Here is a 14,646-nt window from a genome sequence, read left to right on the forward strand (position 1 = left end):
GATTTTGATAACTATAACTAGAATTATAACTATAATTCTTTATAAATTAAATTTCTGGCTTTTCTGATCCTTTCAGCTTTGATATTGCTCATATCTGGAAACAGAATACCGCTGTAACGACACCTCTTTCTCCCTTCCAGAGCCAGAACAGAATAGAACAGAATAACAGAGTTGGAAGGGACCTTGGAGACCTTCTAGTCCAACCCACTGCCTAGGCAGGAAACCTACACCACTTCAGACAAATGGTTATCCAATCTCTTCTTAAAAACTTCCAGTATTGGAGCATTCACAACCCTTGGAGGCAAGTTGTTCCATTGATTAATTGTTCTAACTGTCAGGAAATTTCTCCTTAGTTCTAAGTTGCTTCTCTCCTTGATTAGTTTCCACCCATTGCTTCTTGTCCTGCCCTCAGGTGCTTTGGAGAATAGCTTGATTCCCTCTTCTTTGTGGCAACTCCTGAGATATTGGAACACTGCTATCATGTCACTCCTTTTCAATAGTCACATTTTCCCTGTTTAATTTTATATAAAAACAGGTGCATATTCTTGTCCTAACAGCACCACTTTCTACGCCCCATCTTTTTTATAGTTTTGCATCCATTTGTAGATCATAACATCTCTGGAAAAGCAAATGAGTTAACTCTGTTTCCTGTAAGCATTTCCTGTTGGCACTGTGAAGGAAGAAGAGTTGTTGCTGGTCTTAGAATGTTTTAAAAATCATATTTAGCATTGACATTTTATTGAAATTAGTGTCTGAAAAAATGTGTGTTTGACAAAATTCTATACCAACACAAAATTTAAAGTCTTGAAGTCACGATTTAAAGAGAAGATATACATATCCTTACCAACCAGCGACCATTATTTGAGGGATGATAGAAAGATGCAATACTTTGGAATAATCCAGCCAAATGCTTTTGGACAAGCTTGCTTGGTCCACCCTATCCAAAAACAGAGATAACACAGTTATGTAATACAATTCCAAATCTGTAGTGCCATTTTAAATTCAGGTTTAATGTGTCCACCTTTTTCAGGCATCAAAGTTATGGCTTCCATATTCTAACATGTAGAAATATGTGAAGAATGATATTCTACTCCAGAAAGGCAAAGTTATAATGTAAGTTAATTGTAAAATAGCTGTCACAAGGTATCATAGCCTCTACAACATAATATAATGCATGTAATTTTTCCTGTTAATCAGTTCCTAGAAATCAAGGATTATTCTCTTTCATTGACATTATTTAAAATAAAATATACCACTTTAGGATCTGTGATAATATACCATTTCTCTAAATGTGCATATTACATTTACTGTGAAAATATTTCCCTACAATTGAGACAGACATTCTTTGTATATATATCTCTCCAACACATTCCAGAAGCAGGCTAGAAAGTCTTCTGATATCATTTCTAGGGAAGATAAATCTTTTGTAGTTGTTGAAGGACAGGCCAGATGAAAAGTTCAGAGAAACAACATTTAAGGAGATATAAATATGAGAGAAGGGTTGAATAATGACATCTTCTCTGATAAGTATCTTTCCTTTTCTTTTTTATTGTTTGGGTGGGCTGGTGGTCCTGTTCTCATTGTAGAAAAAAAAATCTTTACAATAAATGCAATGTATAGATACACTTTTCTTGCTGACTGCCTCGTTCAGTGACTGTTTAAATTTAAAATGGACCTGAAAAGGCAACTTTAAAACCAATGCTGGAATTTAGAACTTTTGCAGTTTCCCTCAGTCACGTGATTGCCAGTATAGGTAGCCCTCACTTAATAGGGACTGACAACTCTGCCTTAACCAAAGCTTCGCTAAGTGGGAAATCACATGTCCACAACTGTGCTTTCTGGCTGGAAAGAGACAAAACTACTCAGTTTTACACTTTTTACCTTTATTTATTTGTAAAATTTATAGGCCGGCCATCTTACCTCTTGATTGCCCTCCTAACGTATTCTTACATTAAATAAATGTAAATAAATGTATCCTTACGATTTATATTGATATTGTTTCCTGATTGCTTATTTGTACCCTATGACTAGTGGCTTAGGAAACTCCTATGTCTCTAATCTCTCCTCTGGTGGGGATGGAGCAGGGAGAAAAAAACAAGCAACTTCTGTAGGCAGTCTTTCCTTTGCCTGATCCCTTCCTGCTATAGATATGATCGTATTCCTTTCTATGTGTAGAAGAACAAACTGCTTACTGTCTTGAAATCCCTTTTTCTCCAATCTCTCTGTTCTGCAAGGGTGGTGAGGGAGAAAAAACACAGGTTAGGCACAAGATAACATGTACTAACTATAATGGTGATCACGTGACCAAGAGATGCTGTGAAAATCAAAAATGGGCTGTGAAGTTCTTTTTTCAGCACTATCATACCTTTGAACAGTTACTGAACAAATAGGTGAAGAAACTGGTATTTTTAAATATTATACATATGTAGATAAGGTGATAAAGGCCATGGTCTCACAATTATCTACAACAGAAAACAACAGCCATATAGCTAAGAAGCTGAAATTCAATTATCCAATAAAATTTAACCAACAAGTTGTTAATCAGAACAAACAATTTATCTGTCCTCCACATACTACCAAATTATAGTCAAAATGTGATGACCATTTCTTCTAAAGCTCTCTTTTGAATACTGAAGAGACATTCAACAATGAAAACTGAAAGGACAGAGACATTCCATCATTTCTCCTGGAAGTCTCTATGAACTGCCCTCACAGTCCTGAGGACATATGCTTCCTGTAAAGCAGTTATTGCTATTTTGTGTACAGTACAAAGACAGTTCCAAATATTGTAATTCAGGCTTTTTAAAAAGAAATTATCCATCTGAGATCTTGCTTATTTTCATGCATCTGATGTTCATTAAAGTAATAATTAATTTAAAAGTCAAATAAGTTGACTTATTTATATATCTACATAACTGTACAGCTTCCTCAATGTCCTTATTAAAAAAAAGATACTACCATCATAGCTGTGATCCACATAACTGCATGCCCTATGTCGTAAGCATTTGTTAGGAATCGTGGAACCATCATCTGATTGCTTCCTACTGGAAGATTCAAGCTACGTAGTATTCTAGTAAATATCTGCAGAAAAGGACATTGGGAAATTAAATAACAAAACTGTATCATGAATATCTGAACTTTGTTATAAAATTAATCAGACTTTTGAACTATCTTCACGTTCAAAACCCAATCTTCAAAATACTCGATTTACAAACAAAAGCTTGATTAAAAGAGGTGGCATTGATACTAGCACAGAACTAATGGGAAACTCTTCAAATTAAACTCATATGGTGGAAAACTGAAATTTTTGCTTTAGCAATCTATATTGAGATATCTCTGTATTAATGCACATTTGCTATTGCACAGCAGCCACTTTCACATCTTGACAAATTGTTGACAGGCATCATGCAGGCCAAAAGCATCTGGAAAGCATCTACATAAATTGCTAAAGAAATTCAATTAGCCCACTAGATATTTCCTTTAAAGTGAACCAAGTATTCAGTATTGCAAAATCAATTTCTGGTCTGAACACTAAATCTGATGACCCAGCTCTCAACATTACTGTTTAGAGAGAGAAGAGAAGCTAATCATAATCACAATGAATTTTAAAACTGCAACAAAATGTTGTAATTAAGGAATGAATTAGCTTCACTTCACAGAAATTATATTATAAAACATGACAGATGCCATGGCTGCTAAAAAAATATAAAAATAACACGGTCCTGTTTTCCCCATTGCAATCACATTCCTGCAGCTTAGAACTACATTAATTCTTCAAAAGTTTTATTCTTTATAGCAAGAAACAGGAATCCCAGCAAATATCATGACAGTAGATTAAAATTCAAGGCCCCAGTGTGATAATTTTGTTTGCCACACTTTAAAGGGAATAGATCAGTAGAAATAACACTCATATTTTTTTTTTCTTTTATATAAACAAAAATCCTTAAAATATAGTTAAGACTTAAACATATTGTAGTTAAGAGAAATTTACAGATAGGGTAAGACAGAGAATTTAAAAAACCCTGCCCTTCTAATAATAAGTTCAATATTAATCAACAAAGTTATAAATTACAACTTTTCAACTATATTGACCAGATAAATGATTTTAAATGTAATAAATATATTTAAGCTAGGGTACACAATTTTTATCTTCAGAGCTAAAATAATGAGAGAAAGAGACAGAGACAGAAACAAACAGAATGAATTGAAACTGCATGTTTTATCAACAGAGAAAGCACTTGCAAGGTTTTCTTGTTAACATTTGCAATATTTTCATATTAAATATTACCTTTGGAATATAGGGATCCCAGTTGACATAGCCTATGTTATCAGTGGCCAAACGTGCAAAAAGGTTGACTAGATGCTAGAGAGAAAAAAGCACAGACCACATTTTCATGATACAACAACATTAGTATAGCAATAAAAAAGCAATAAAAAACTAAACTTGCGGGACCGCCTACTACCACCAATAGCCTCCCACCGGCCGGTACGCTCCCATAGAGAGGGGCTCCTCCGGGTGCCGTCAGCCAAACAATGCCGACTGGCGGCCCCCAGGGGGAGAGCCTTCTCTGTGGGGGCACCTACTATCTGGAACGAGCTCCCCCCAGAGATACGGAGGATCCCGGATCTGCGCACCTTCCGCCGCGCCTTAAAGACCTTACTATTTCACCAGGCCGGCCTGGCCTAATTTTCCCCCTCTTTTATAAAAGATTTTTAAAATTTTAAATATTTTTTAGTATTTATATATTCAATTTTAAATTGGTTTTAAAAGTTTGGGGTTTTAAATTTGTCGGGGCCAAAATTATTTAATTTGATTTTATTCTATTTTTTAAATTTTGTATTGTATGTGTTTTTATTGTTTGGCTGTGCACCGCCCTGAGTCCTTCCGGAGTAGGGCGGTATAGAAATCAAAATAAATTAAAAAAAAATAAAAAAAAAATAAGGTTTATTCCTGCTTTTTTCTGTAGTTTTCTCAAGAAGTAGGACCAGATATTCATCATACACCATGGGATCATAAAGGATAGCAGGTGGGACACGGGTTAATAAGAAAAAAGAAATATAATTATAAAGAATGTTTACAAAAGGAATAACTATAATATTGAGATGCATAAACAGGATGAGAAGGCCTTTTGGTTTATTAGAAACTAAAATAATAGATCCTGGGTTAGTGATAATATAGTAAAGATGATGAACATGTGGCTTTCCAGGGGTTGCTGAATCCTGACTTGAAGCTATGGGGAGCTACCATTCTGCAACATCAAGAAAGCCATAGATTTCTCACAAAAGCAAGAGAATATAGAACCAGAAAGTAATAACAATGAATTCTCTTAACAGATTTCTCCCAGATAAATTTGCAATATTAGGGCCTTGGTAGTACAGTGGTCTAAGGCACCCTGTTATTAAGCTGGTTATTAAGACCAGCTGCCTGCAATTACTGCAGGTTCGAATCTCGCCAAGGCTCAAGGTTGACTCAGCCTTCCATCCTTTCTAAGGTAGGTAAATTGAGGACCCAGTTGTGGGGGCAATAAGCTGACTTTGTATAAATATACAAAAGAATGAAGGCTATTGCTTAGCACATTGTAAGCCGCCCTGAGTCTCCGGAGAAGGGCAGCATATAAATCAAATTTTTTTTAAAAAATAGACAAATTTCAATTAGGGTAGGCCTTGGTTAGGATTCTATACTGCACTGCTAAAATACCATTATGTCAGACGAAAACCCAGATTCATCAAGGCCAAGGTTTACAAAGACCTAACCTCATCAACTGATACAAATAGAGAAAGATTATGAGAAAGAGGAATTTCTCTTCTCTTGTCACACAGGAGGTCACATGCAGGTGGGTTCTGGCAGTGATTAATGTTTCTCTGCAAGAAGAGGTAGTGACCCAACTTTTTAAGGAGGCTGTAGTTCGCCCTCTTCCTAAGAGGTCATCACTAGTTTCCATCCTATTGGATAATTTTCTTACTATCTCCAATCTTCCCTTTTTGGAGAAGGTTTGAGAAGAGGATTGCACTGCAGCTCAAGAAGTTCCTAAGATTTTTTTTTGCTAGTTTTTATAAAAATATTTGCTTCTGGTTTCCAGCAAAAACCACCCACTGGGTAAAAATGGATTCGCTTAAGGACCATCACGCTTGCTTAACAACTGCCACAAAATTGTAATCAAATTAGATCTGGTCATATGGTGACCTGCTTATTGACTGCAATGACTTATGAATGATTCTGGGCAAAATTACAGTCTTAAATCAAGAAGTAAATGTTTATTATTTATCATTACAGAATTATTTATTTATATATATTTCATGTTTCTAAACCATCCATCTCCCGCAAAGAGGGGCTCTGGGCAGTTTTCAATATAAGCAACATATAAAACCATGTATAAAACGAACATTAAAATATTGAAATTAATTTAAGATTTAAAAAATTTTAATTATAAGTTTATGACATTATAAAACTTCATAAAGGCAAAATGTCCAAGATGGCCATTATGGATATAAATCATTGTAGTCATTATAAAGATAATGATAAATAATATTGTACCTGCACAATATCCATGCAGATATAATATATATTGGTGTGATTTGAGAGATTTATAATAATTAGGCTTGGGTTTGGATTTTCAGCCTAAAGGAACCATAGCATTCAAACAAAAAATAACTCCTGCACAGCATGACAATTAATATCCAAAATCTATAATTGTACTACTAATAGATTAAAAACCTTAAAATTATTTCAATCTTTCAAGGCACCATTATTTCTAGTCCAATTATCTACATACCATCTTTGTAGTAAAAAGAAGTGGGGAAAATAGGCGGGGCACATTACTTACCCCTTCCCATTGTGGAAGATTTTGAACTGAAACCCAAAGGCCTAGAAATTCATCAAGCCAGAGCCTGAAAGACAATGAAATCCCACCAACAGAATTTTAATATGTGAAAACAATTTGTTCCCAATATCTAATAATACATTATTAGTACATTATAGATTTCAAAAACAAAGTGCGTGGGTATAACCTTATCTATGAAAGTGATTTTTATTATGCATAGTGAAGAAAAATGATGTTCAAAATTAAGCGCATTTAAGGTCACACAGATTAGATATCCTCCATCTGACAAATCTCCAGCCATACTGCTGGTTGTAGAATTTGAGAAAGGAAACGATCTTTACAGTACAAACTTTTAATAGTAATTTTATTAAAAATCATGATTAAAAATAAAAATACAAATTAAAAAAAGAAATTAGAAAATAGAAGGTGTAGAAAAGAAAACCAGAAAAGAAAAAATAGTAAATAAAAAGATAAGAAATTTATAATGAAATGACTTCACCCTTCATCACAAGAATAAACAAATGTAGTAACCTATCACCTTCTCTTAAAATAGAACAAATGATCTCTTCTTCCTTTATCCCATCTCTTATCTATAAACAAATCCTCAAAACCTCAATGTTCAGTCCTGATCAGCCAAAGTCCATAAGGTTAACAAGATATAATAATATATCTATTTTAATCTTGATACAAAAAATCAACTTTGTGTTTCCTTCTTTGATTTTTAACAATCTTAATCCCTTAATCCCTTCAAATAATGTCCTAGGAATTTGATTTTTTTCATGAGCCATTGTGGCATAGCCGTAGAATGCAGTATTGCAGGCTGACTCTGCCCATAGCCAGGAGTTCAATTGTGACCGGCTCAAGGCTGACTCAATCTTCAAGTCTCTTTTGTAAATCCACTATGGAGAAGTTTTATTTATTTATATAAACAATTCAAGGCAGCAAACATATCCAACAGACCTTTTTCTTCCTGTTTTTTCCCACAACAACCCTGTGAGGTGCATTGGGCTCTCATGGTTAAGGTGGGACTTGAACTCATGATCCCTTGTTTTCTAGCCTGGTGCCTTAATCACTAGACCACTGTTGATTTGTTATTTGTAAATCTCTTTTAATTGTTAAGACATCAGCTACTTTCATTTGCATGTTGAACAGAGTATTTGGCCGGTACACAAATTTAAACAGTGTTTAGTCATTTCAATTAAATTTACAATTCCTATATTTCCTTTTTGCCATATTTATTCCTCATCTATTTTTTTAAAAAACCAATATTACCCTTCATCCTCATCTCTAATCTTAATTAAATTCAATTTTTCCCTTCTATTCTATATTATACCCCTTCCCATTGTCATCTATTTTTATATCCATCCTCACATTGGTTAATTATGTAATATTATCAACATTTTAATATAAATCAATTAGTTATATAACTATCTTTTTTGTATAGTAATCAATATGAACATGAATATTCCAATTATTTCCATGCAATCCAATTTCTTACAAATCCCATTAATTATATTTACCAATAATAATAAACCAAATAATTTCCCCCGTATATTCCTCCAAACCACAACTTAACCATTTCTGCTTTCAACACAATATACAATTAATAGTATCTCAATTATTACAATTCCCTAGTTAAATAGAGCTTTTTTTCTTTTGTGTTTTAAAATCTTGAACTCTCCTCTTTTTCCCTAAATTTCCCATTGTTTGCACCTACCTTTTTTGGTGAGGAGAAAGAAAAAGAAAAAGAAATCTCTCTCTGCCTCATTTTGTCACGTTGCAGCAGAGCCTGCTTTACTTTCAGTTTCGTTTTTTCCCTAGCATAGCTACTCATTTGTTTTCTTTTAACACTGATCAGCTGTAGGGCGGCCCTTTGAAGCCCCGTGGCAAGAGTTTAAACAGTTTTTTTCCCTCTAGCCATCAGCTGGGACTCAGGAGGCAGCAATAGATTGGGAGTGGGGCCAAATAAAGGGTAAGAATAACGCGGGGTGGGGTGGGGGGGTGGAGGGGCGGGGGGAGAGAACCGGTTCAGTGACGTCATATCGTCACCGCTACCGGCTCGTGGGAACCGGTGCGAACCGGGAGCAACCCACCACTGGATCACACCATCAAATTTCATCAGTGAATTACAGATAATCAGTGACTTGGTTTTCCTCAATTTTGAAGCAAACAACACATGAGAACTGCAACATGCTAAAATTGCCTTAATTGTTCGAAAAGACAAAGGAAAACTTCAACCTTCATGTACACACACAAAAGAAGTACATCAATTTCATATTAAGCAATCTGTAAATACAGTCTATATTTTAATATTCTTTGTAATGATTAAAACACTTGAGGCTCCTTGACATTTCAATTTTTTCGTAACTGAATTTTAGAAGTTGGTTAGGAAAAAGTTGACATTTATGTTGACATTTGTGTTGAGTAACTAAATATAAATAAAAGTTTAAAATATGAACCTTATTAAAAATTTGCCATGATTTGGCAATACCCACTTAAACTGGACAAAAATAAGAAAGGCCTTATTTCCTAAGCTTACAGCAGGGGTGAAATCTAAAATTTGTTACTACCGGTTCTGTGGGTGTGGCTTGGTGGGGTGGGGGGATAATGTGACTGTGTGGGTGTGGCCAACTTTTTTTTTTTAACTTTTAAAAGCATTTTTTCTACAACCTTAAGAGGTTGCAGAAAAAAATGCTTTTAGAAGCTTCTGACAATCAGGCAAGTCAGCTGGGATCGCCAGAGGTTTTTAAAGGCATTTTTTTTCCTACAACCTCTTCGGCCGAAGGCGTTGCAGAAAAAAATGCTTTTAAAAGCCTCTGACGATCCCAGCTGAGCCGCGCGATCATCAGAGGCTTTTTTTTTACTTTTAAAAGCATTTTTTCAGCCAAAGAGGTTGTAGAAAAAATGCTTGTAAAAGTTTAAAAAAACAGCCTCTGAGGATTGCGTGGCTCAGCTGGGCATGGGTGGGGGAGAAGGATTTTTGCTACCAGTTCGCCGAACCACCCACCGCCATCGCTACCGATCAGGCAATCCGGTCCGAACCGGTAGCATTTCACCCCTGGCTTAAAGTCTGATCATATTTGTAGGCAGGCATACAAACCTCTGAAGCTGATTTTAAATTATTTTAAATTGCAGACAAGACTGTTATAGATGAAGATACTGTTTGTGATCCCAGACACTGTAGATGTTAAAACTGCTAGTGCATTTTCTGTACCCAATCAGTGCAAACCATTATTTCACAGATAACTATGCAAGATCTGGTCTATTGAGTTAGAATCGCTATTGACAAAAATAAATAAACTAACTCCTGGCTTAGCTTCTCTGGCCAGCAATAAATCTAAAACTCCCGAACTGCATACTAGGTAATTCAGAGGGAATAACATATAAGACTAGATATAAATTTCCATGCATTAAAATTCAGCTCTCTACCCAAGGTACCATTTTTGTTTAATTTTTGAGGAAAGCTTTGTTTGTTATTACAAAACTACCTCCAGACATTAATTTGACAAGCGAACAGCATCCTTTGATAAGAAGATGAAGGCAGAATTGGTCAAATGGGTGGGAGTTTTGTGTGTGAGACCCAATCATAGCTTCAGAGAGCAGCCTTGCCTTAGAATGTGTGTGCCTCTATATGTACGATATTATTTTGGCTAAAATGAAAAGTTAAATGGTTATCTTAAATGTTATACCATTAACCTGGAATAAAGTCTTTGTTTTTAAATTTGCAAGTTTGTGGAATACTTATTATCCTTCTCCAGTAGCGCTGGTACCTATATTCATAGGTATATATGGGGAAAGAGAAGGGCGAGATTTTTTATAGATAGTAGGACTCATTTAGTCATAATGATACCTATCTTCTGCTTATCTATCTACTGGCGCCTAAGATATCAGTTCAAGCATCTAAAGGTGCTGAATGCCAAATCAATCTTTAAGGACAGACAACATTCATGAGTCTTCTGTATGTTATAAGACTTCACAAAGGAAAGACATATAAATACTATGACACATATACTGATAACATAGGTAAAACAGAGCCTACCTCCAAAGAAAAATAATCTATCAAAAAAAAAGAAATGGAAGTATAAAAATTGTTATGAAATGATATCCTTTCTTAGGAACAGTTATCTGCAAAATAAAACAACCATTTATAAAACAATCAATGACCTATGAGGTACAATCCCAAAGAAAAAAATCAGCAATTGAGGGAATTGCTTAAATGACCTTGAAATGATAAATCCAAAGAGAAGCTGAACTATGAAGCTAATTATTAAGCACATTCAAGGACAATCTGGAACAACATGGAGAAATATATGCAACTACCTCAATTCATGAGACCAGCAAATATGAAGAACATTTTAAATGTTCTTAATGCAGTTAACTATACACTAACTTCGACAACTCAATAGTTGCACTAAGAAATTCTATTAGAAGAATAGAAGAAATTCTATTAAATAATCACAGCCAATCAGATTAATTGGGATGAAAGGGGAAGTTTTTTTCTTACTATCTTTTTGTGGAGATTTTTTAATGTTTTCCCATACTTTTTCTTTTGTGTATGTATATAAAGTATGTATAGATAGTCCTCATCTTACAATTACAACTGAACTGGAACCAGTGTTTCAGTCATACGTCACTGAAGTTGTAAATCAAGGCAAAAAAATGCAAATAATAAAGATCTTACAAAGCTGAAAAGACATAATTTTCTTCCTTTTTAAATGGATTGAAAGGAAACTCACCAGAAACTGATATATTTGCAGTTCCAAAGGTTTTTCAATCTTAAAAGGGGCAATTAAAAAAAGTAAAAGTCTGAAGTGATTAAAAAGATTAGGTTTGGTCAAACCTTGAGTACATGAAAGGCTGCATTTATGGCTGAGAGCATGATGAAACTCACAACTCACAGCCAAAGTAGTGGCTGTAAAACATTGATTTCTGCAGTCTACTCATAAAAATCAGGTGTTCAGATACCTTTGGGCAATATCTGTTCCAGAGACAATTTTGGCAGTTTGGATCTCATACCCAGCTGCCTTTTTGACCATAATACTCCCACAATCTGCAGAACACAGAAAAATGTGCCTTGCCTCATCAGCCTAGTTTTCTTGGGCACTTGTCATACAATCCTGTCCAGTCTCTGTTAGTATACTTTACTAACAAAAATAATATCACTGGGACTTTTGGAAATTCTCAGTATTTGATGAAGAACATAGTGATATAACTTTAGAACTTTTTTCCATTTATTTAGGAAACACATCCAAGTAAGCAAACTCCTGTTGATTTCACCATATTGTTTAGCTAAGATTATTTACTAGTAAACAAGACACGATAACTTTTGTTCCAACTCTTTCTCAAGACTGTCTTTCTCAAGATATTTGCAACTTGAGATTAAAAGGGCATTGCAACATATTTTTTCTGTATTCAAAATTGCAGCCTCAATTTTCTCCTACTGCGTTTTCAAGTTATGTTAACCTAACCAGTACATCTACATGGCTGTTTCTAACACCTGCCCTATATTCTACTCTAAGGATATTGTTGGCATTGTTTCTGGTACAGTCTGGCACAGCTACGTCTCCTGACTCTGATTGGCAGTACGTGGCCTCTTTCATCTACCTATAATCCTTGGAAGTTGGAAGTTGAGTAGCAGATCCATAGCACAGTTGCCTTTTTAAGTCTTCAGTGAGTCGTCTTCTGACTCTCACTCAATTTACTTTCTTTAGCAATCTCCTCTGGAAGTCCCCTGAAGCTAACAAGGCTTTATCATCCAATACTATCCTTTGTAAGTTAGAAAAACCAGCCCACATTACTTTTCATTAAAATAATAAACTTTCAAAGCCATTTCTGCCTATATCCATATTAGAAGCCTATCTTTACACATTCTACATCAAAGTTCTCCTAGTTCTTCCTTTCCTTTGTGGAAAAAGAAATCTAGCTCAACAGCTCCTTCTCCTACAACATTTTCTTATGGAAAACCAAACTATCACTTCTGTTTATTTGCTTGCTAGAACGAACTGTCTGTTAGGGTTTCTTCATGGATATGTGAAATGTTAGTAAGAAGCCTTGACTGAATCCGAGCTGTCACAAGGAAATTAAAAAACTTTAATTCACTGTATTATTTTTTAAACTTTGAAATTTAATATTACATTATTAACAAGTCACACATTACACTAAGTGTACCAAAGATGCCAAATTTATTCAACCACATCAGTGACAGGAACTTAATTAGTCAGATTTCTGCACATGGCAAAGCATTCTAAAAGGCCCCTTAAGCTTAGAAGACATTTGAAGGCTATTTGTATTTGTATAAATGTAAAATGCAAGGCATTATTAGTACAATATGTTTTTTTTCTCTTCATGAGGTTCTGACAACTGAACAACCTCACAACATCTGGACATAGGCCCTGGAACTTGAACCAAAAGCAGGACACTAAGAGGATTGGCTTGTTAAGGCTCAGAATTTCAATAAAATTTTGCTTCAGAGTTTTTATTATAGTTGGTACAACAAATTAATAAACTTTCAGAATTCCTAGCACCAGAATTTTATCAACAACTGAATTAAGCAACAATATTAATAGAATGGTACTGGTTCACTGAATAAATAATTTTAACTGGGAAAAAAAACACTAGACTACTGTTTCTAGAGAAGGAATTTTTAGGTGAATTGGTAAACTTAAAATTTAGCATTCAAAACAAAAAGTATCAAGACAGTACAATAGTAATTATTATATGTGATAGTAAAGCAAACAAACATGATGTTCACAAACATCAGCTTTAAATGAAATAGAACATTATATAAAATGCTGCAAAGCAACTTACTTAAAACCTTTGTGATGGCACTCTGGAGGAAGAGTGGTAGGTAGAAACAGTTCAAAATAAGTGATAGCTTTTTGCATGGTAACATCAAAAGGGCACATTAATGGCCGCCATTCGTCTAACATCTCTGCTGTGGCACTTTCTGGGAAATAACTAACAAGAAAAAGGATTTTTGCATCAACATGTATTACTTACTTATAAGTAATCCCTATCAATAAATCTGAGATACAATATAACAATAAAAAGTACAAGTTAAACATGTTTCTGAGACAAAGATATACTAGCTAGATATTCACAGCATGGAAATAAAATCACTGCACTTGCCAGGTTTGTCTCATACAGTAGGCATTTCATAATTAGACTTCTATATCCAAGAGAATCCACTCCCAATAAAGGAGAATATTTGTAGCTCAGAGTTTAAATGAGGGGTCCTTGGTGCTCTCTGAGTCTGGTTGTTTTCTTGGAGACATTTCACTGATAATGTTATCTACTGTAGTTTGGGTTATGAAACATCTGCAAGAAAACAACTAAGCTCAGAGAGAACCAAGGCCCCACATTTCAATTCTGAGCTACAAATATTCTCTTTTATAGGTCTGTTACAATTAAATGAGTCAAAAATATGTCCTCTGTTCACGCTCCTTGTTCTCTGAGCAGTTTTCTGAAATAAAATCTAAAGCTTGTATAGCTCAGAACTCTAATTTCTTAATAGAAACGTTCTCATTGTATTTTGCATTATCCTTTGAAATAACTTTGTGAACCATCTATGGTATTTCAGGGCAACTGCTAGGAATCAGAATTTCTCCAGTTCAAATAAACATACTGAAATCACTGAAGTGCTATCTTCTATAACAGTGATGGTGAACCTTTTTGGCACCAAGTGCCCAAATTGGAACATGTGCGCCGGAGCATCGGAAACCCAAAGACCAGCTGGCTGGCGCTCCAGCACGTGGGAAGACCAGCTGGCCAGTGCATATGTGTGCGATGGAAACCAGTAGACCAGTTGGCGACAGCACGCATGCCC

General features: G+C 35.0%; 1 protein-coding gene across 4 annotated transcripts in view; it reads right to left on the reverse strand.

Moving 5' to 3' along the window:
• The window catches only part of PSME4 (proteasome activator subunit 4), a 101,461-nt gene that overhangs the window by 62,290 nt on the left and 24,525 nt on the right, over positions 1-14,646 (reverse strand). For all 4 annotated transcript variants that reach the window (XM_087883289.1, XM_087883290.1, XM_034427379.3 and 1 more), the window contains 5 exons: positions 13,629-13,778; positions 6,825-6,888; positions 4,289-4,363; positions 2,959-3,081; positions 845-937 (listed from right to left, as the gene is read on the reverse strand). In XM_087883289.1, the coding sequence (XP_087739415.1) occupies positions 845-937; positions 2,959-3,081; positions 4,289-4,363; positions 6,825-6,888; positions 13,629-13,778 (505 nt within the window). The remainder of the gene's footprint in view (positions 1-844; positions 938-2,958; positions 3,082-4,288; positions 4,364-6,824; positions 6,889-13,628; positions 13,779-14,646) is intronic.

Source organism: Pantherophis guttatus, chromosome 1 (genome assembly GCF_059756535.1).
Source record: "Pantherophis guttatus breed Tessera chromosome 1, ASM5975653v1, whole genome shotgun sequence".
Classification (NCBI taxonomy): Eukaryota; Metazoa; Chordata; class Lepidosauria; order Squamata; family Colubridae; genus Pantherophis; species Pantherophis guttatus.